This window comes from Otolemur garnettii, unplaced genomic scaffold (assembly GCF_000181295.1).
Source record: "Otolemur garnettii isolate 467f Iridium unplaced genomic scaffold, OtoGar3 scaffold00003, whole genome shotgun sequence".
NCBI lineage: Eukaryota > Metazoa > Chordata > Mammalia > Primates > Galagidae > Otolemur > Otolemur garnettii.
The window spans coordinates 35409281-35424964 of NW_003852398.1; the positions used below are offsets into that span (position 1 = coordinate 35409281).

Consider the following 15684-nt stretch of genomic DNA (forward strand, 5'->3'; position numbering starts at 1 on the left):
AATAAGGCTGTAAAAGTCTTGTCTTTAATAAAAAAGTCATGATGGTGATAGAATGTCACTGATTACTACATAGCATAATTTCCCAGTCCTGTAGTAAGTTATCAGTTTTAACTTATGAAAATTTAAAATGTTACATTCAACTTGAGTTGAAATGCCACATTCCTTCTACTAGAAATACATCTAAAGTAGTTGATAAGTCATAAAATGCTTACCTTTGCCCTATGTTCAACATTGGCTTTTCGGTCCAGAAGCAAACTCACTACTTCTGCTCGGCCCTGGAAACAGGCCAAGGTGAGAGCTGTGTTCCGATTGGTCTCTATCTGGGCATTAATATCTGAACCCATATCAAGCAGCAGTTTCACTGCAGGAACATGTCCATTCATTGCAGCCAACATCAGGGGAGAAATACCTAATTTACTCCCAGTCCTAAGGGGGGAAACGTACTTAGAAAATTAAAATAATACGGTGCCTATTAGCATTAAAGATGAAAATGTTTCACAAAAAAGAAGGATTTCTTTATTATTATTATTAAATGATAGCTGTGTACATGAATGCAATCATGGGGTACAGTGTGGTGTTATCACATACAATTTGAAATATTTTCATTAAACTGGTTAACATAGCCTTCATGTCATTTTCTTAGTTATTGTGTTAAGATGTTTGTATTCTACTTTTAGAAAGATTTGCTTGTACCCTTGTAAGATAAACCATAGAAGTGATACCTTGAGTCGCCCTCCCTCCACCCATCTCTCCCCAAAAAGAAGGATTTCTAATGCCAACAAATATTTTGTTTAGACCAAAGATAAGGAATAAGGGATTTCCAACTATATATTATGTAACATTTCCAACTATATATAATAGTACTTTTTGAAATAAGTTCTCTTTAAAAGCAGTCATATTATTGAAATAAGCTGGTATTACTTATAAACAAGGCATAGGAATAATTGTTGGCTTTGTAACTTTAATACTATTTGAATTTAAAATGGTAAACACTTAAGAGTAGAACTTAACTCTAAGACAGTAACTTATTAATCACAAGTAATAAAATGAACAGGTGATACCTCGAATTAATTTCTGCCCCAGCATTAAGTAGAATCTTAATGATATTAACATATCCTCCAGATGCAGCTAGACTCAGTGGTGTATAATCAGACACATTCCTATGTTCTTTATTTGCACCTCGAGCCAGCAACAAATCTACCACCTACAAAATAACAACAATAGAGAACAGAGTTTACACCAAGGGCTCTGCTTATAATGAAAGAAGTACAAAGAAATGGAACTTACACTTTCTTGTCTGAATAGCTGACTTTTTTATTACATTTCATTAGGCTGTAAATATAAAATACCAGCACTAGAGAAAAATTAAGAAATTCAGAACTTAGAAATCCCAATTATATTGCAATAATAAGATGTTATCCTTTCTATTTGTCAATTATAGGGCAATGAATTTGCATTTCATATGTGTTGTAATTGTGGTTCATTCAACTCCACTAAATGTTAAGGATAAAGGAATTTTTATTTGGTTTTAAGGACAAGAAATAGATTCCTTAAAAGGGCATTTATATTCCAATTAAATTTAACAAAAGTATCCCCATCCTCATAATGTATATGGAACATGTTAAAACAGGTGCAAATTTTACTAAGGCAGCTAAAATATTTATCATGTGCATAATTTAAAATACAAACAAAACATTTACAAAATCAAAATTGACAAACCTCCTGACGTCCACCAGAACATGCCAATGAAAGTGGAGTATCCTTAGTTCGTTCAGATTGTGCTTCTATGTCTCCACCTTTATCCAAAAGGATTTCGACAACTCCAACATGCCCTGCTGTTGCTGCCAGGATTAGTGGTGTGAAACCTAAATCAGAAAACAAAAATCTTAAACAAATTGGTTGTTTATTTATATTAAAGACATTGTTTGAAATTCTCTATTATTTTGGTAAAAAAAAAAAAAAAAATCCACAAAAACCCCATAAACAAAACTGAAGAAAACTTCAGATCAGATATTGGTAACATTTAGCATAAAACTGCTACAAACCCTAAGTTGTTAGTGAAAAAAGCCCATAAATGATAAAAAAATGATAAGTCAATAAAAACTATTATATTTATAATAAGCTTTGATGCCTCAGAACCAACCTTAGAATAAAGGAGAAGGGCAACCACAATATGCTTATCTTTCTTTTTCCTTATTTTTCTTATGACTGAGATAGCCTAGAAACTACTTTTTTTTTTAGAGACAGAGTCTCACTTTGTCACTCTCGGTAGAGTGATGTGGTGTCGCAGCTTATAGCAACCTCCAGCTCTTGGGCTTAGGTGATTCTCTTGCCTCAGCCTCCGGAGTAGCTGGGACCACAGGTGCCTGCCACAATGCCTGGCTACTCTTTTTGTTGCAGTTTGGCTGGGACCGGGTTTGAACCCACCACCCTCGGTATATGGGGCCAGAGCCCTACTTACTGAGCCACAGGTGCTGCCCTAGGAACTACTTTTTGATAGTGAAAAGGTTACAATTTTTTTTTTTTTATTAAATCACAGCTGTGTATATTAATACAGTCATGCTAAAAGGTTACAATTGTTTTGTGATGTGTCTACACTCAATTTTACTTCTGACTGACATTTCTTACCTTTTTTGTCTCTGTGCTCAATTTTAGCATCCCGTGCAATGAGTACAGATACAAGTTCTTCATGACCACCTGCACAAGCTAGTGTTAATGCTGTGTCATGATTGCTTTCAGTCTAGGAGAAGAAAATATGTTAGATTTTTTTCAACAAAAGCGTTATCAATTGAAAAGCAAATAATATTTCTTTTGCAATGAATGTACAATGATAATTTTCTTTTCCAAAGGAAATCTGAATGTGCAAAATAAGTTTAAATAAAGGAATCTACTCACATGTGCATCAATGTCAACTGAAGGATACACAGGCGGCATACACTGGGAAGCCACATTGCTTGGAGTCTGTGAACAGGATTCAGGTGCAAGACATTCTGTGGTCTGAGAGGAACTGTTTGAACCAGTGGGCACTCTGCTACTCACAGCTGAAAAACAATATTCATATTACTAAATTCTACTTAAAATTGTAAAGTCATTTGTACATAGAAAAACACAGAAAACAGAAATTTCCATAGCAGTAATATAATATATAGTAGTAGTTAAATCATAAGCTTTAGAATATAATAGACCTACAATTAAATACTAGTTTCAACACTAGTTTTCTGATCTTGGGCAAGTAATTTAACTTCTCTGAGTATCAATTTTTCTTATATGTAGAATGGGAATAAGAAGTTACCTGCCTTAGGAGGCTGTTGGAAAGACCACTTGAGATAATGCAGGTAAAACACTTAACACAGTGGTTGATATTTAGTGCACGTACACTAAATGAGTAGCTTTTCATATTGTCAACAGGGAGAAAAGGTTTCCAATTTTTAAAAAAGGAGTTTTATATCTTAGTTTGTAAAAGTCAATTAGATAAAAATACCCTGTGGACAATGCCAAAAAAAAAAAAAAATGGGAGAACAAGTTAGAATATTTCTCACATAAATAGGAGGGAGTATGGGTTTTTAAAATTCAAACTTTACTTTGAAAATCTGCTAAAACATCTGAAAATCCTATTATTTTTAAACTGAAAGTTCAAGCTCTACTTGGTACTCTTGAGTTAACTGAAATCATGAGTTTCAATTACTCTGTTTAATGTCTCTAAATATCTCTCTCTTTCTCTCTCTCCCCCTCCATCCCTCTGTCCCTCTTTCTTTTTCTTAGAGACAGAATCTCTATCACCCAGGCTGAGGTGCAGTGGGGTAATCATAGCTTACTACAACCTAGAACTCTTGGACTCAATTTATCCTCCAAACTTAGCCTCTCAAAAGTACTTGGGATTAGAGGAATGAGCCACCATGCCTAGCATGTCTTCAACTATTTCTTTTGTTTCATAAGAGATAACATTTGACCTGTAGAGGGGGAAATAGGACCTATCTCGTAGGGTTATTGGGAATAGTCCAGGAGATACTATATGGAAAGCATTTAACATGGTGTTTGGCATATAAGTTCTCAATAAATCTTACTATCAGGTATTTTATAGGACTTTGGTACTACTATTCACTGTATTAAAAAATAAAGACATTACTATTACTATTACTCAAGAAAGAAAAAAAACTCAGAAAAAACATATAATTATTAATAATATAGGAAAAGTCAACAAAGCTTCAGTGATAGGAATAATCACAATCTTATATTTGCATCCATACTAAAAATCAATCAAAGATATACCAGACTTAAAGGAAAATGTAAGCATTTTAAGTGTTGGAAAACGCTTCCTCTCTAGAATTTTGTTATCACTAGATCCCATTTAAAGATACTGTTCACAAGTGTGAATGATTAAGTTTAATATGTTACTAGTTTAAATAACTTAGCAAAGTTTAAGATGCCTATGTTATTTTTCTATATGAGATATCCCACCCTCTTCCCCACCAATATATATAACCACCTTAACAAAATAAAATTCTGTAGCTTCTGTCATCACACAATTAACATAATTTAACTTTCAATTACAAACAGGAATGATTATTATATATTTGTTTCACCTATAATATGCGAAATAAAAACAAAGCTTAAAAAGTGTTTGTCATTCAATAAATTAAAAGCACACAGTATTTTCTTATATCTCTTCCAAATAGCTGATATATTTGGAAAATAGCTCAAAAGAAAAAAAAACAAAAACCTAAAGACCATATATTATAGAACCTAATAGAAAGACTTTAATAGTGGTCCCATAATTATTAACATATACTTAGTAAGGGATTACTTTTCTATTATTATTATTTACTCATATTATCTTTTTATTACAAAAAACCCCAGATATTTTAAAAAATTTAAATAGTTGAATACAGCGTTACACCAGTATGATGCTATAAGAGACTTCTTTATGGAGTTAGGTTTTAAAAAATACTTCTGTGCATATTAACAGCTCTGTTGCCAAAAATGTGTTATCAATTACTGCGCATTTTTGTACTACATTATCATAAGCATTTTTTTCTCCCTGTAAAAATAGCAAGCAGATGTATCCCACAGAAAGTGACTTTAATAGGATTAATTACAAATGAAAAGTTATAAAAATAAAACTAAAAAATAGCAAGAGGTTTAAAAGGTACATGTGAAATAAAGGTTGTATTAAAAGAAAATTATACCAGGAAATTAATTCTAAAATGTTTCCTACTTCTGAATAAAACAACTCTGAGAACAACTAAGACAGACTGCTACCACAAAGGTCAACATGCAATTCAAATTAAATTTATACACTATTCTAAAAATAGGGTAATAGAAGAACTAGGTGCAATATTCTACCTAATTCTTTATGAAATTGAAGATAGTTTTATATACATAAATCTTGCTATTAAAAAACTCTTATACTAGGTGTACATAAATTGTGAGATTTTAATAAATTTAATGGCTATAATCTGTTCTAAATAATAGTAATTTTATTAAATAGTTTCATGTGAATAAAAACCCACACATAAAACATTAACATTAGAGAAAATTATTATTTAAAGACATTTTATTGTTTGTTAATCCCCTCAAGATAAAAGAATTTCCTAATTACTTATTTATTCTTAAACCTACACTGACTACCACTGAGTTATTTAAAGCAAGATAGTTTAAAACTCCAATTTGTGGGCGGCACCTGTGGCTCAAGGGGTAGGGTGCTGGCCTCATATACCAGAGGTGGTGTATTCAAACCCAGCCCTGGCTAAAAAAAAAGAAAGCCTAGTAAGGTACCAATAATAATATTAATGCAATAAAAAGTTGTAGAACGGTATTGAAGCTTACATATATATCAAATCTTAATATAAAAAGAAGGTAAACTGTCATTTAAGCTAAATCCGAATTTTCAAATGAAACTTTACTTCATAAGATTCTTAATCCTGGTTGAACTGAGTTTGAATCTTGGCACTTATTAACAACTTAATTTCCCTAAGCATTAGTTTTTCAATAGAAAAATAAAGGTGGGAAAAGGGCCTATTTTATATGATTATTATAAATAACCCATGAGATAATATATATAAAGCATTTACCACAGAGCTTGGTCCATGGTAAGTGCTCAATAAATGTAAATAAATTGATAATAGTTGATTTGTATTTAATCTTCTTTCTATATTAGAAATAAAATTTTTATCAAATGATTCCAGAACTGTTCAATGGTAAAAGCTATTTTGAATTTCTTTAAACTGTTTTAAGTTTCTACTTTGAACTTTGGGAATCACTTGCTATTACAGTAGTAACGACTATAAGCCCAATTTACTCTTAGAAGAAAATGACTTGAGGAATCATGCTCCTAATCAAGAGTTTGTATATATTATGTCTGGGACTATATCAAGTACGATACATGTAAGACTACATACTAAAATGCAAAATTACTTAGTCAAGTCACAACATTAATAAATTATGTATCTAACCAACTCATTATCACAACATTTTGAGAGAATAGCAATAAAGAAAAAATAATCCTATATTTAGACTGAAATGTACTATCTTATATAGATATTCTCTAAAGTAAAATTTTAAAATGTACAGTATTCTCTCCTTTATTAAATACAAGGGGTAAAAACTAGATTTAATTTAGGTAAAATTAATCATGTCTTTGGCTTGTTCTATAATCTTACCAAAATATATTAACATATTTTACAATCGTAGAATTAGATATTAACTTAATTTATCCTTATCTAAATATTTTTCCACCTTCAATTAAGATAATTAAGAAAAACAAAGTTTTTTTAAAAAAATACAATTATTCCTATATATTTACAGATAACTTCCATAAAATGGAAATTTTATATGCAGATTAATTTTTATACTTATTGGATGATTTAAAGGTTAAAAACTTATTAATAAAAGAACATTATACAATATGGTAGACATTAGTATCTAACACAAATTAAATTTTGTTTATTTAATGTTATATACAATTAAGATATTTTCTAAGCCAATTTTTTAAGTTTCATGTGAAATTTATAAAAGACCAACTTAACAAATACTTGTGTGAAGTAAATAAAATTTGGTCTTTCATATAAGAACTATCTGTAAACACTACCATAAAACTAACACCTAACATCAGCTTCCTTTTAGAGCTGTTTCTACATTTAAAAAAAAAGAGAAAGTTCTAAAGTTCTAAATTATAACTGAAGATCAGTCTTAGGCATTTCTGCCAACTAAGTCTTAAAAATGTTAATCTTAGTTTACCAGTGTCATCATTATTATTACTTTACACTCCAAAATCCATTTTTACCCAAATTAGAAATTAAAACTGTAAATGAACTATATGAGTTTATTTATAATTTATAACAACCTTCAGGCTAATGACACAAAATTAATTTAAGTGGCTATTGGCTGAAGATATAACCCAAATTAGAGAATAAAAAGCCTAACTCCTTAAAACATTTCCCAGCATTTTAATTTGCTTTAAGAAAACTAAGATGTTTCTCTTCTGCACAATGATACCTGTTATATATCAGAGGAGTCTCAAAGGCAATAGCACAATTCTATAACCACTGGAAGTCATATACATGCCCAATAAAATTCCTGATTTAAGTAATGTTATTCCACATTTTAAAAGATTCAGTAAAGATTAGGAAGACTAAAGGCTCACAAAAGAAGAAAGGAAATTGAGATAGCATAATTGGGATGGGAGGAGGGGAAGAGAATATGACAAGAGGAAACAGACAACAGTAAGGAAAAAAATGTTGCAATCAAGAGACAGAGGACTGGCCTGCCTTTGAATATCACTCCAGCTACATCTTAGTTCTTGGTCTTCATCCACTGTCAACAGCCATTCTGGCTGCATTTCTGAACTGGGCTCTCATGGAGGTGATACATTCACCAGCCATCTTTAGGAAGGTAAATGATTAATTGCACTGTTTTCCCACTGCTGCAAGGACAATGAAAGGGAAAGTAAACTTGTGCACCTCATTTCATATCTAGTTGTAATTTTCCACACAACAATAAACAGAAACATATACTTTAAAGTTATCAGGCCTTTCATTTTTTTCTTTTCATGTGTGAGTATGTGTTTGGTGTGTCTCTATGTTTTTATCAAGAGTTAATGCAAAAATCCCAATCTTCAAATCATCAAGTGATGATAAGCACCACAAATATGTATAACATGGAATGTATAGTTTTCTCTGAATATCCCATTTAATTAGAAACATTTAAATTGAGCTAATGAAATTATGAAGAAGAAGTAGTGTTATTTAAAATTATGATTTCCAAACATGAAAATCACTAGCAGGAAAATTTAATGTGTAAACTTATGTGAACACCTATAAAGCCTACAAAGAATTCCACTTTGAGATCGCCTACCCAAGACACAACAAAGGGTGGTTTTGATACCAAAGGTCTAAAATAAAGGATTATGGCAACTTTATTTCTTTTGCTTTACAATGTGACCAAAAAAAAAAGGGGGGGGGGGCAACACACTTTCATGTATTAGTGCTATTACTGACTTTTAGTTAAACTCACTTCTAAAACAGCTGAAGAAATAAGTAATTTTATAAGATAGTTTTAAAATGGAAAATACAAAGGTCTTTGTTTTGGAGGGGCATGTAAAAAAGTTGAGCACACAGATTAAAGAGAAATTATTACACATATATTTCTTAACCCACCTGCTATCAGGTCATCAAGAGTGTCGGTAAGCGTCTGGGCTGGAGTTGCAACCATTAGTCCATCTGGTTCTTGAACTAACAGCCCCTGATCATGTCCAGTAATAGGAATTTGAGGCTGTCCTATAATCTGCTGATTACCTGATACTTTCTCAAGTTCAAGAGAATTTGTCCCATCAAAACCTAAGTCACTGGAAAAGTTACACTGTGGAGATGATAAAGGCTGGACTGGGACAAAATCAATTTGTTCTGCTGATGATACAGACTGTTGTTCTTCATCAACATCATTATCTTTAAGTAAGATTGCGTCAACCTGAGGTAACTCTGAAAAGTGATCCTCTGGGAGACTACCATCTCTCTCCCCTTCTGGGAAGACTCCTCTATGAGAGCACTGCTGGTGTGGAGACACTGTGTCTTTCAGACCTTTGGTTTCCAAGTATTCTTTGGTAAATTGCTGCTGTGTTTTCATCTGCAACTGCCTTTCCACTTTCTGAAGCTCTTTCAGTATTTTCTTCTTTTTTTGGACTTGCTCTTCTCTGTTCTTTTTAAGTTCTTCTATCTTATCCTTGTTCAGAGGTTCACCTTGAATTAACTCCAATGACTTAAGCTGTGCTTTTTCAATAGCACTAATTCTTTGTCCCAGTTCATTCAGCTTGCCTTCAGTCTCCTCTACTATGCACTCCAAAGGCTGGTATGGGTGAAAAGGTGGCAGTAGGTCCTGATCTGCTACCTGCAGGGAACTGGACTTCTGCTTGGATGTACCTAAGCACATGAAAAATGTTTGAAAAAGTGCCATGCTAAAAAAAAAAAAAAAAAAAATCAGCCTCCCCTCCCACAGATATGGACCTCCCTCCCCAAACCCTTATAACTAATGCTGTAGAAAGACTGTTCAAAGAGTCACATCAGTGTCAGGTAGATTAAAGCCTATACTCATCTATTTCATACAGCATAAACTGGAACGTTGCCAATTCAAAAAGTGAGAATTTTCAAAAACCTATTCTTTAGTATAGGAGGATTTTGGAAATTAAAACAGGGAGGGAGAAAAAAAAAACAAAAAGAAAAAAATCTCAAAATTCTGCTGATTAGCTTGGACTTTTTAAAGAACATCAAACCTAAAGCAATATCAAAATAGTGTTGAGGATAACATTAATGTTAGCTTAACAGCTATTTAGAACATTTTTTAAAATCAACATTAACTACTTTAAGTAAGGTTGTTACAAGAGACCAAAACTTATAGATCAAAGCAGTGAAAAGCATTTTTCAAGTTGTCAAAATATATTCTTCATCTTACATTAAAAAATAATGTAACAAGACCTATCTTTCTAAAATGCTCCATTAAATAAGTCTTTGTGGCTCAGAGCCTATATAGCACAGTGGTTATGGTGCCAGCCATATACACTGAAGTTGGCGGATTTGAACCTGACCCAAGCCAGCTAACCAACAATGACAACTGCAACAAAAAATAGCTGGGCCTTGTGGCAGGTACCTGTAGTCCCAGCTACTTGGGAGGCCAAGGCAAGAGAATCGCTCAAGCCCAAGAGTTTGAGGTTGCTGTGAGCTGTGATGTCACAGCACTCTACCAAGGGCAACATAGTGAGACTCTGTCTCAATAAATAAATAAATAAATAAATAATAAACAAGTCTTTGGCTCTTCTGTATCAGAGCACTATATTAAACTTTTATCACAAAGGATAATTATCTTCAATTTAAATAAACCCTTCAAGTATAATCTATCTGTGAGAAAACCAATAAATGATTCTAGAAGAAAAAATTTTGCATATAGTGTTAAAAACAATGAGAGTATATATTATTTTAAGGTTTTAGCCAGCCCAGGCCAGGTTCAAACCCCCCAGCCCCCAGCATTATGTGGCTGGTACCCTAACCACTGAGCTATGGGCACTGAGCCTATTTTAAGCTTTTAAATTGTACTCAAGTTACTCCCCTCATAACAAGTCTGTTGAAAATAATTGTCAATATTACAGTCCAAACACCCAGATATAAAATGGAGAAAATACATTTTCTGATATACAATAACTACTCTGAAACAAATTCAAGGCTTAATCTTATTTAGAAAGACCATGGACCATTCAGCAACAAAAGGAACAAAAGGAACAAACTACTGATACACCTTACAACATAGAAGAAACTCAAAAAAGTTACACTAAGTGAAAGAAATCAGACACAAAACACACAAAACACCACATTACACAATTCCATGTAAATCAAATCTGTACAGAAAATGTAAATCAATGGAGATTGATTTACAATAGTGGTTTCCAGAGCTTACAGCACACGGAGAATGAGAAATAATCACAAACAGGCATAAGAGATCTTTCTGGGATGGTGAAAATTTTCTAAAACTAGACAGTAGTAGCAGTCATATAACTAGATAAATTTACTAAAATTCATTGCATTGTACATTTAAAATAAATCAACTTTATGGTAAATTAACTAAAAACTACAAAGTGGTTTTTAGAAAAAGAAGAACTGGGTAAAAAAAATAGTTATTTATTATTTTAGACTGCAGTCAACATACATAAATAACATAGGTAATTTGGGAATTTTTAAAATAAAATTAAAAAATGATTCTCCAGTTCAAGGGGGGGGGGGGAAGATTCAGATGTTAAAATACCCCGAACTGCAAGAGGTTTACATGGTTCTGTGTACCCTCAATGAATCCCCAACAATTAAAAAAAAAAAGAGGGTGACAAAACCCACTAAAGGAAAAACAAAAAACAAAAAACGAACAAATAAAAAACCCAGAGACTCATCTGCTTTTTTGCTAAAATGGGAGATCTAAAATTGCAGATAGCTCAAATATGCAAATATGTATTACTAATGAAAAAAATCTAAGTTTTTCCCCTAGACAGTGTTTTTTACTAGGTGAGAAGACTACAGTTCCAATATCACTGCTGTCATTTTCAGAAGCTTAAACATTTCTTAAAAGTAAACTTCAGGAAAGTATATTGTCTACTTGAATTTTGCACCTATTTCTTTCAAGCAAAGTGGTAAAGAAACACTTTATTCTTTCACAGCAAAAGGATAGATTAGATTGTGAGCTAAATTCATTACTACTTCCATAAGACCACATAGGAGTCTAGGGTTTAATTTACAGTATTTGTTTAAAATGCCTAAACATAATCAATAGGTAAGAAAAAGAAAGTAAACGGTCACAATTGCAACATTTAAATCTGCAGCAAGGCAAGGAAAAAAATCAGTCTTATAATAAAATTAGTGATATCAGAAGAGAAAATTTAGAAGTTATACAAAGACTGAATACTCTTTTAAAACACCTGTTAACTTCAAAACACCCTTATATAGCAACTATAATTTGTATTTAAGATTAAGGTAAACTAGGTTAAGAGTTCAACACCAATCAGTGTTGCTAACCATGTTGAACATTTACAGATTTAAAATCTTCATAAGTAGTAAAATAATCCAAATTAAGACTAGAATTTTGAGGACAGAAACAGATAGGAATGGCCCTATCTATCTAGCAAATAATATGCAAGAAGCTTAAAACAGAAATTACTAAGAGTAACTCATTAAAATAAACAGAGAGACCGTAAGTTCAGAACACACATAGGATTACAAATGCAAGACAGTGAAGGTAATGCACAAAAAAAGCTATTCCCCAAACAGCCAATGGCTGAGCATCTATAGCCATGGACTCAGAATTGCCTAGATACACATCAAAGCACTAACACAAGCTATAATATCAAGAATAAATCAGGTTGGTGAAAAATAATGTTACTTAATTATTCCTAGAAGCTACAGCAACACCTTCAATTTTGGGTTAAGTGGAGATTATGACAAGTGTTCTTTTAGCAATAAAATTTTCTTTTTTTTTTTTTTTTTTGAGACAGAGCCTCAAGCTGTCCCCCCTGGGTAGAGTGCCTTGGCATTACAGCTCACAGCAACCTCCAACTCCTGAGCTCAAGCGAGTCTCCTGCCTCCGCCTCCCAAGTAGCTGGGACCACAGGTGCCCGCCACAACGCCCGGCTATTTTTTTTTTTTTTGGTTGCAGCCATCATTGTTGTTTGGCGGGTCCAGGCTGGGGATTCGAACCCGCCACCTTAGGTGTATGTGGCTGGCGCCTTAGCCTGTTAAGCTATAGGCGCCGAGCCAGCAATAAAATTTTCAAAAGGCAGTGCTAAAAGACACCAGAAAATAAAGGTTCTATCTCCTTCAAACATCTCCTACTGCCAGATACAAACAAATAAATCTATTTATTGGTTATAGCTGAGTGATACCAAAAAGTACTATTTAGAAATACAGGAAAAGTCACCATTTATCTTTTGGATTTGGTTGTTATCCTATTTCCTCTATACTTTTCCTCCATTAACAAACCTACATAAAGTTTACAGTAGAAGTCATGTAATAGAGACAGGTTAAACATGGCCTTTATTTTTTTATGAGCAGTGAGGGAATGAGGGGGACATATACTTGCCAAATATTTAGTATGCCACTGACATGAACTTAATTCTATCAATTACCTCTGTGTCTAAAATAATTAGTATACTGTGCAATAGAAAAATAATGGCCAATGGAAAAAAAATACACGATATACAGATGGATCTAGATTAAGTTTCATGTTTCTTTGCTTGGTTTTATCTGATCAAATGTAGTTCTTGTTCTGCAATTCTCTTATTTTTTTTTTTTTTACATCACCAGACAGCACTCTACCAGACAGATTTTTAAACCTTATTATCCATGGATCTTAAATAGTAAATAAAGTTAAGTAGCACTGAAAATAACACAGTGCACCAAATATTTATTATCTAATATAATTTGTGTTTTGATAAGTAGATATATGTTATGTCCCTGGTTTCAAAAATACTTCTTATTCTGATCACAATAAAACATAAAAGCCTAGAATTAATTCACTTTTCCACTACGTCTAATTATGTGTCTCAAAATTTTCCAAACAAGGCACATTATATATCTTAAACACAGCAGTCTATTAATCAAGAGTGTTCAAAGATAAGAGCATCTGTGTTACATGGTAACAGATTAATTCAACCTTTTCCTAAGCACTTATATTTTAAAAGATTTTATAAAATTAGGGCATAAGTAAATCCACATAAGCATGTTACATAATGGAAATTGCCTAAAAATACTAGTAAAACTTCCAGAGGAACATACATTATCATTTGCTGTATATATAATTTTTCCATATGATTTTAATGGTTTGATATAAAAATGTTAGAACTTTTCATGTTACCTACTCTAAAACACAACTCTGCAACATAAAGCAGCATGTTAATTTCTTATTTTACACATATACTTCTGTTGTCAATCTCCCACCATTCTACAACACTACTTTTTTTTTCTTTTTGAGACACAGAGTCTCACAATGTTGCCCTCAGTAGAGTGCTATGACATCACAGCTAACAGCAACCTCAAACTCATAGGCTTAATCAGTTCTCTTGTCTCAGCCTCCTGAATAGCTGGGACTACAGGTGCCCGCCACAACACCTGGCTATTTTTTGGTTGCAGTTGTCATTGTTGTTTAGCAGGCCCGGGCTGGGCTCAAACCCAGCAGCCTTAGTGTATGTGGTTGGAACCTTACTCACTGAGCTACGGGCTCCAAGCCACCTCTTATTTTTTTAAACATCTTCTTTAATCACAATGTCTTTCTTCTTAAAAATTCTCTTTCTTCTACCTTCAGAATAATCTATGCTCTTAGCCTGGAATTTATTAATTTATTCAAAAAATATTTGAACAACTAGTACAAACAAGGCATGGTGGACCATACAAAGATGAACAATATAAACCCTGCCCTTGAGGAGCTTATAGTCTAAGAGTGAGGTAACATCCCAAAGTAATTTTTTTTTTTTTTGAGACTGAGTCTTACTTTGTCACCCTGGGTAGAGTGCCATAGCATCATAGCTCATAGCAACCTCAAACTCTTAGGCTCAAGTGATTCTCTTGCCTCAGCCACCCAAGTCTGGGACTACAGGCACCTGCCACAACGCCTAGCTATTTTTAGAGACAGGGCTCATTCTTGCTCAGGCTGGTCTCGAACCTGTGAGCTTAGGGCAATCCACCTGCCTTGGCCTCCCAGAGTGCTAGAATTACAGGAGTGAGCCACTGTACTCAGCCCCCCCCCCCAGCAATTCTTATACAAATCCATAATGGTACTAGAACTAGGATTTTCATCACAGCATTATGGTCTGTGGTGTTGGCAAAATAGAGGAAATCTGGGCGCCTATCACTCGGAGAATGGACAAGTAAAGCACAGGGTGAAGTACTAAGCTGCAGGTGGTAAATAATCTAAAGGTAAACACATAGATAGATCTTAAAAGTAGTGTTGAATTAAAAAAAATAAAATGAGGGTGGTGCCTGTGGCTCAGCGGGTAGGGCGCCAGCTCCAAATACCAAGGGTGGCAGGTTCAAACCCAGCCCTGGCCAAAAAGAAAAAAGAAATAGCTGAGCGTTGTGGCGGGCACCTGTAGTCCCAGCTACTTGGGAGGCTGGGCAAGAGAATTGCTTAAGCCCAAGAGCTGGAGGTTGCTGTGAAATGTGTGACGCCACGGCACTCTACCAAGGGCAATAAAGTGAGACTCTGTCCCTACAAAAAAATAAATTAATTAGTTAAATAAAATGAGATCTGTTCTACAGCACAGTTATCATTTATGTGAATTGAAAATATACACAAAATAATAAATATTTTATAAGAACTTTAAGAACAAAAGTATATACACACCAAACACACTGGAATGGGGGAAGGAGGGAAAAAGAATAAAAGAAAATAAAACAGGAGTGAAGCCAGGATAACAAAACACCCGGAGTATGATTAATAACTCAACCCTCTACATTTATCCTCCAAAAAGGAGGAAAGAGAGCAGGAGTTAGAAAAGTCAGAAGGAAGATCCAATAAAGCACTGCAGAAGTTTAGAGAAAAGAAATTATCCCTCAACAGAGTTTGAGGTAAACACAAAAGATGTGTTTTATTTATCTTGACCTCATTTAAATGCTTTGCAGCACATTACTTCTAAATTACGTACTCATCATAATGAGTCTTCTCTTT

General features: G+C 33.4%; 1 protein-coding gene across 13 annotated transcripts in view; it reads right to left on the reverse strand.

Annotated features, from left to right (window-relative positions):
• Positions 1-15684, reverse strand: part of LOC100954037 (ankyrin repeat and KH domain-containing protein 1) — a 172935-nt gene that overhangs the window by 43693 nt on the left and 113558 nt on the right. For 10 of the 13 annotated variants that reach the window (XM_023515880.1, XM_023515874.1, XM_023515884.1 and 7 more), the window contains 6 exons: positions 8655-9413; positions 2896-3041; positions 2629-2740; positions 1720-1865; positions 1062-1204; positions 213-426 (listed from right to left, as the gene is read on the reverse strand). In XM_023515880.1, the coding sequence (XP_023371648.1) occupies positions 213-426; positions 1062-1204; positions 1720-1865; positions 2629-2740; positions 2896-3041; positions 8655-9413 (1520 nt within the window). The remainder of the gene's footprint in view (positions 1-212; positions 427-1061; positions 1205-1719; positions 1866-2628; positions 2741-2895; positions 3042-8654; positions 9414-15684) is intronic. The other 3 variants (XM_023515894.1, XM_023515893.1, XM_023515891.1) reach the window with 1 other exon arrangement.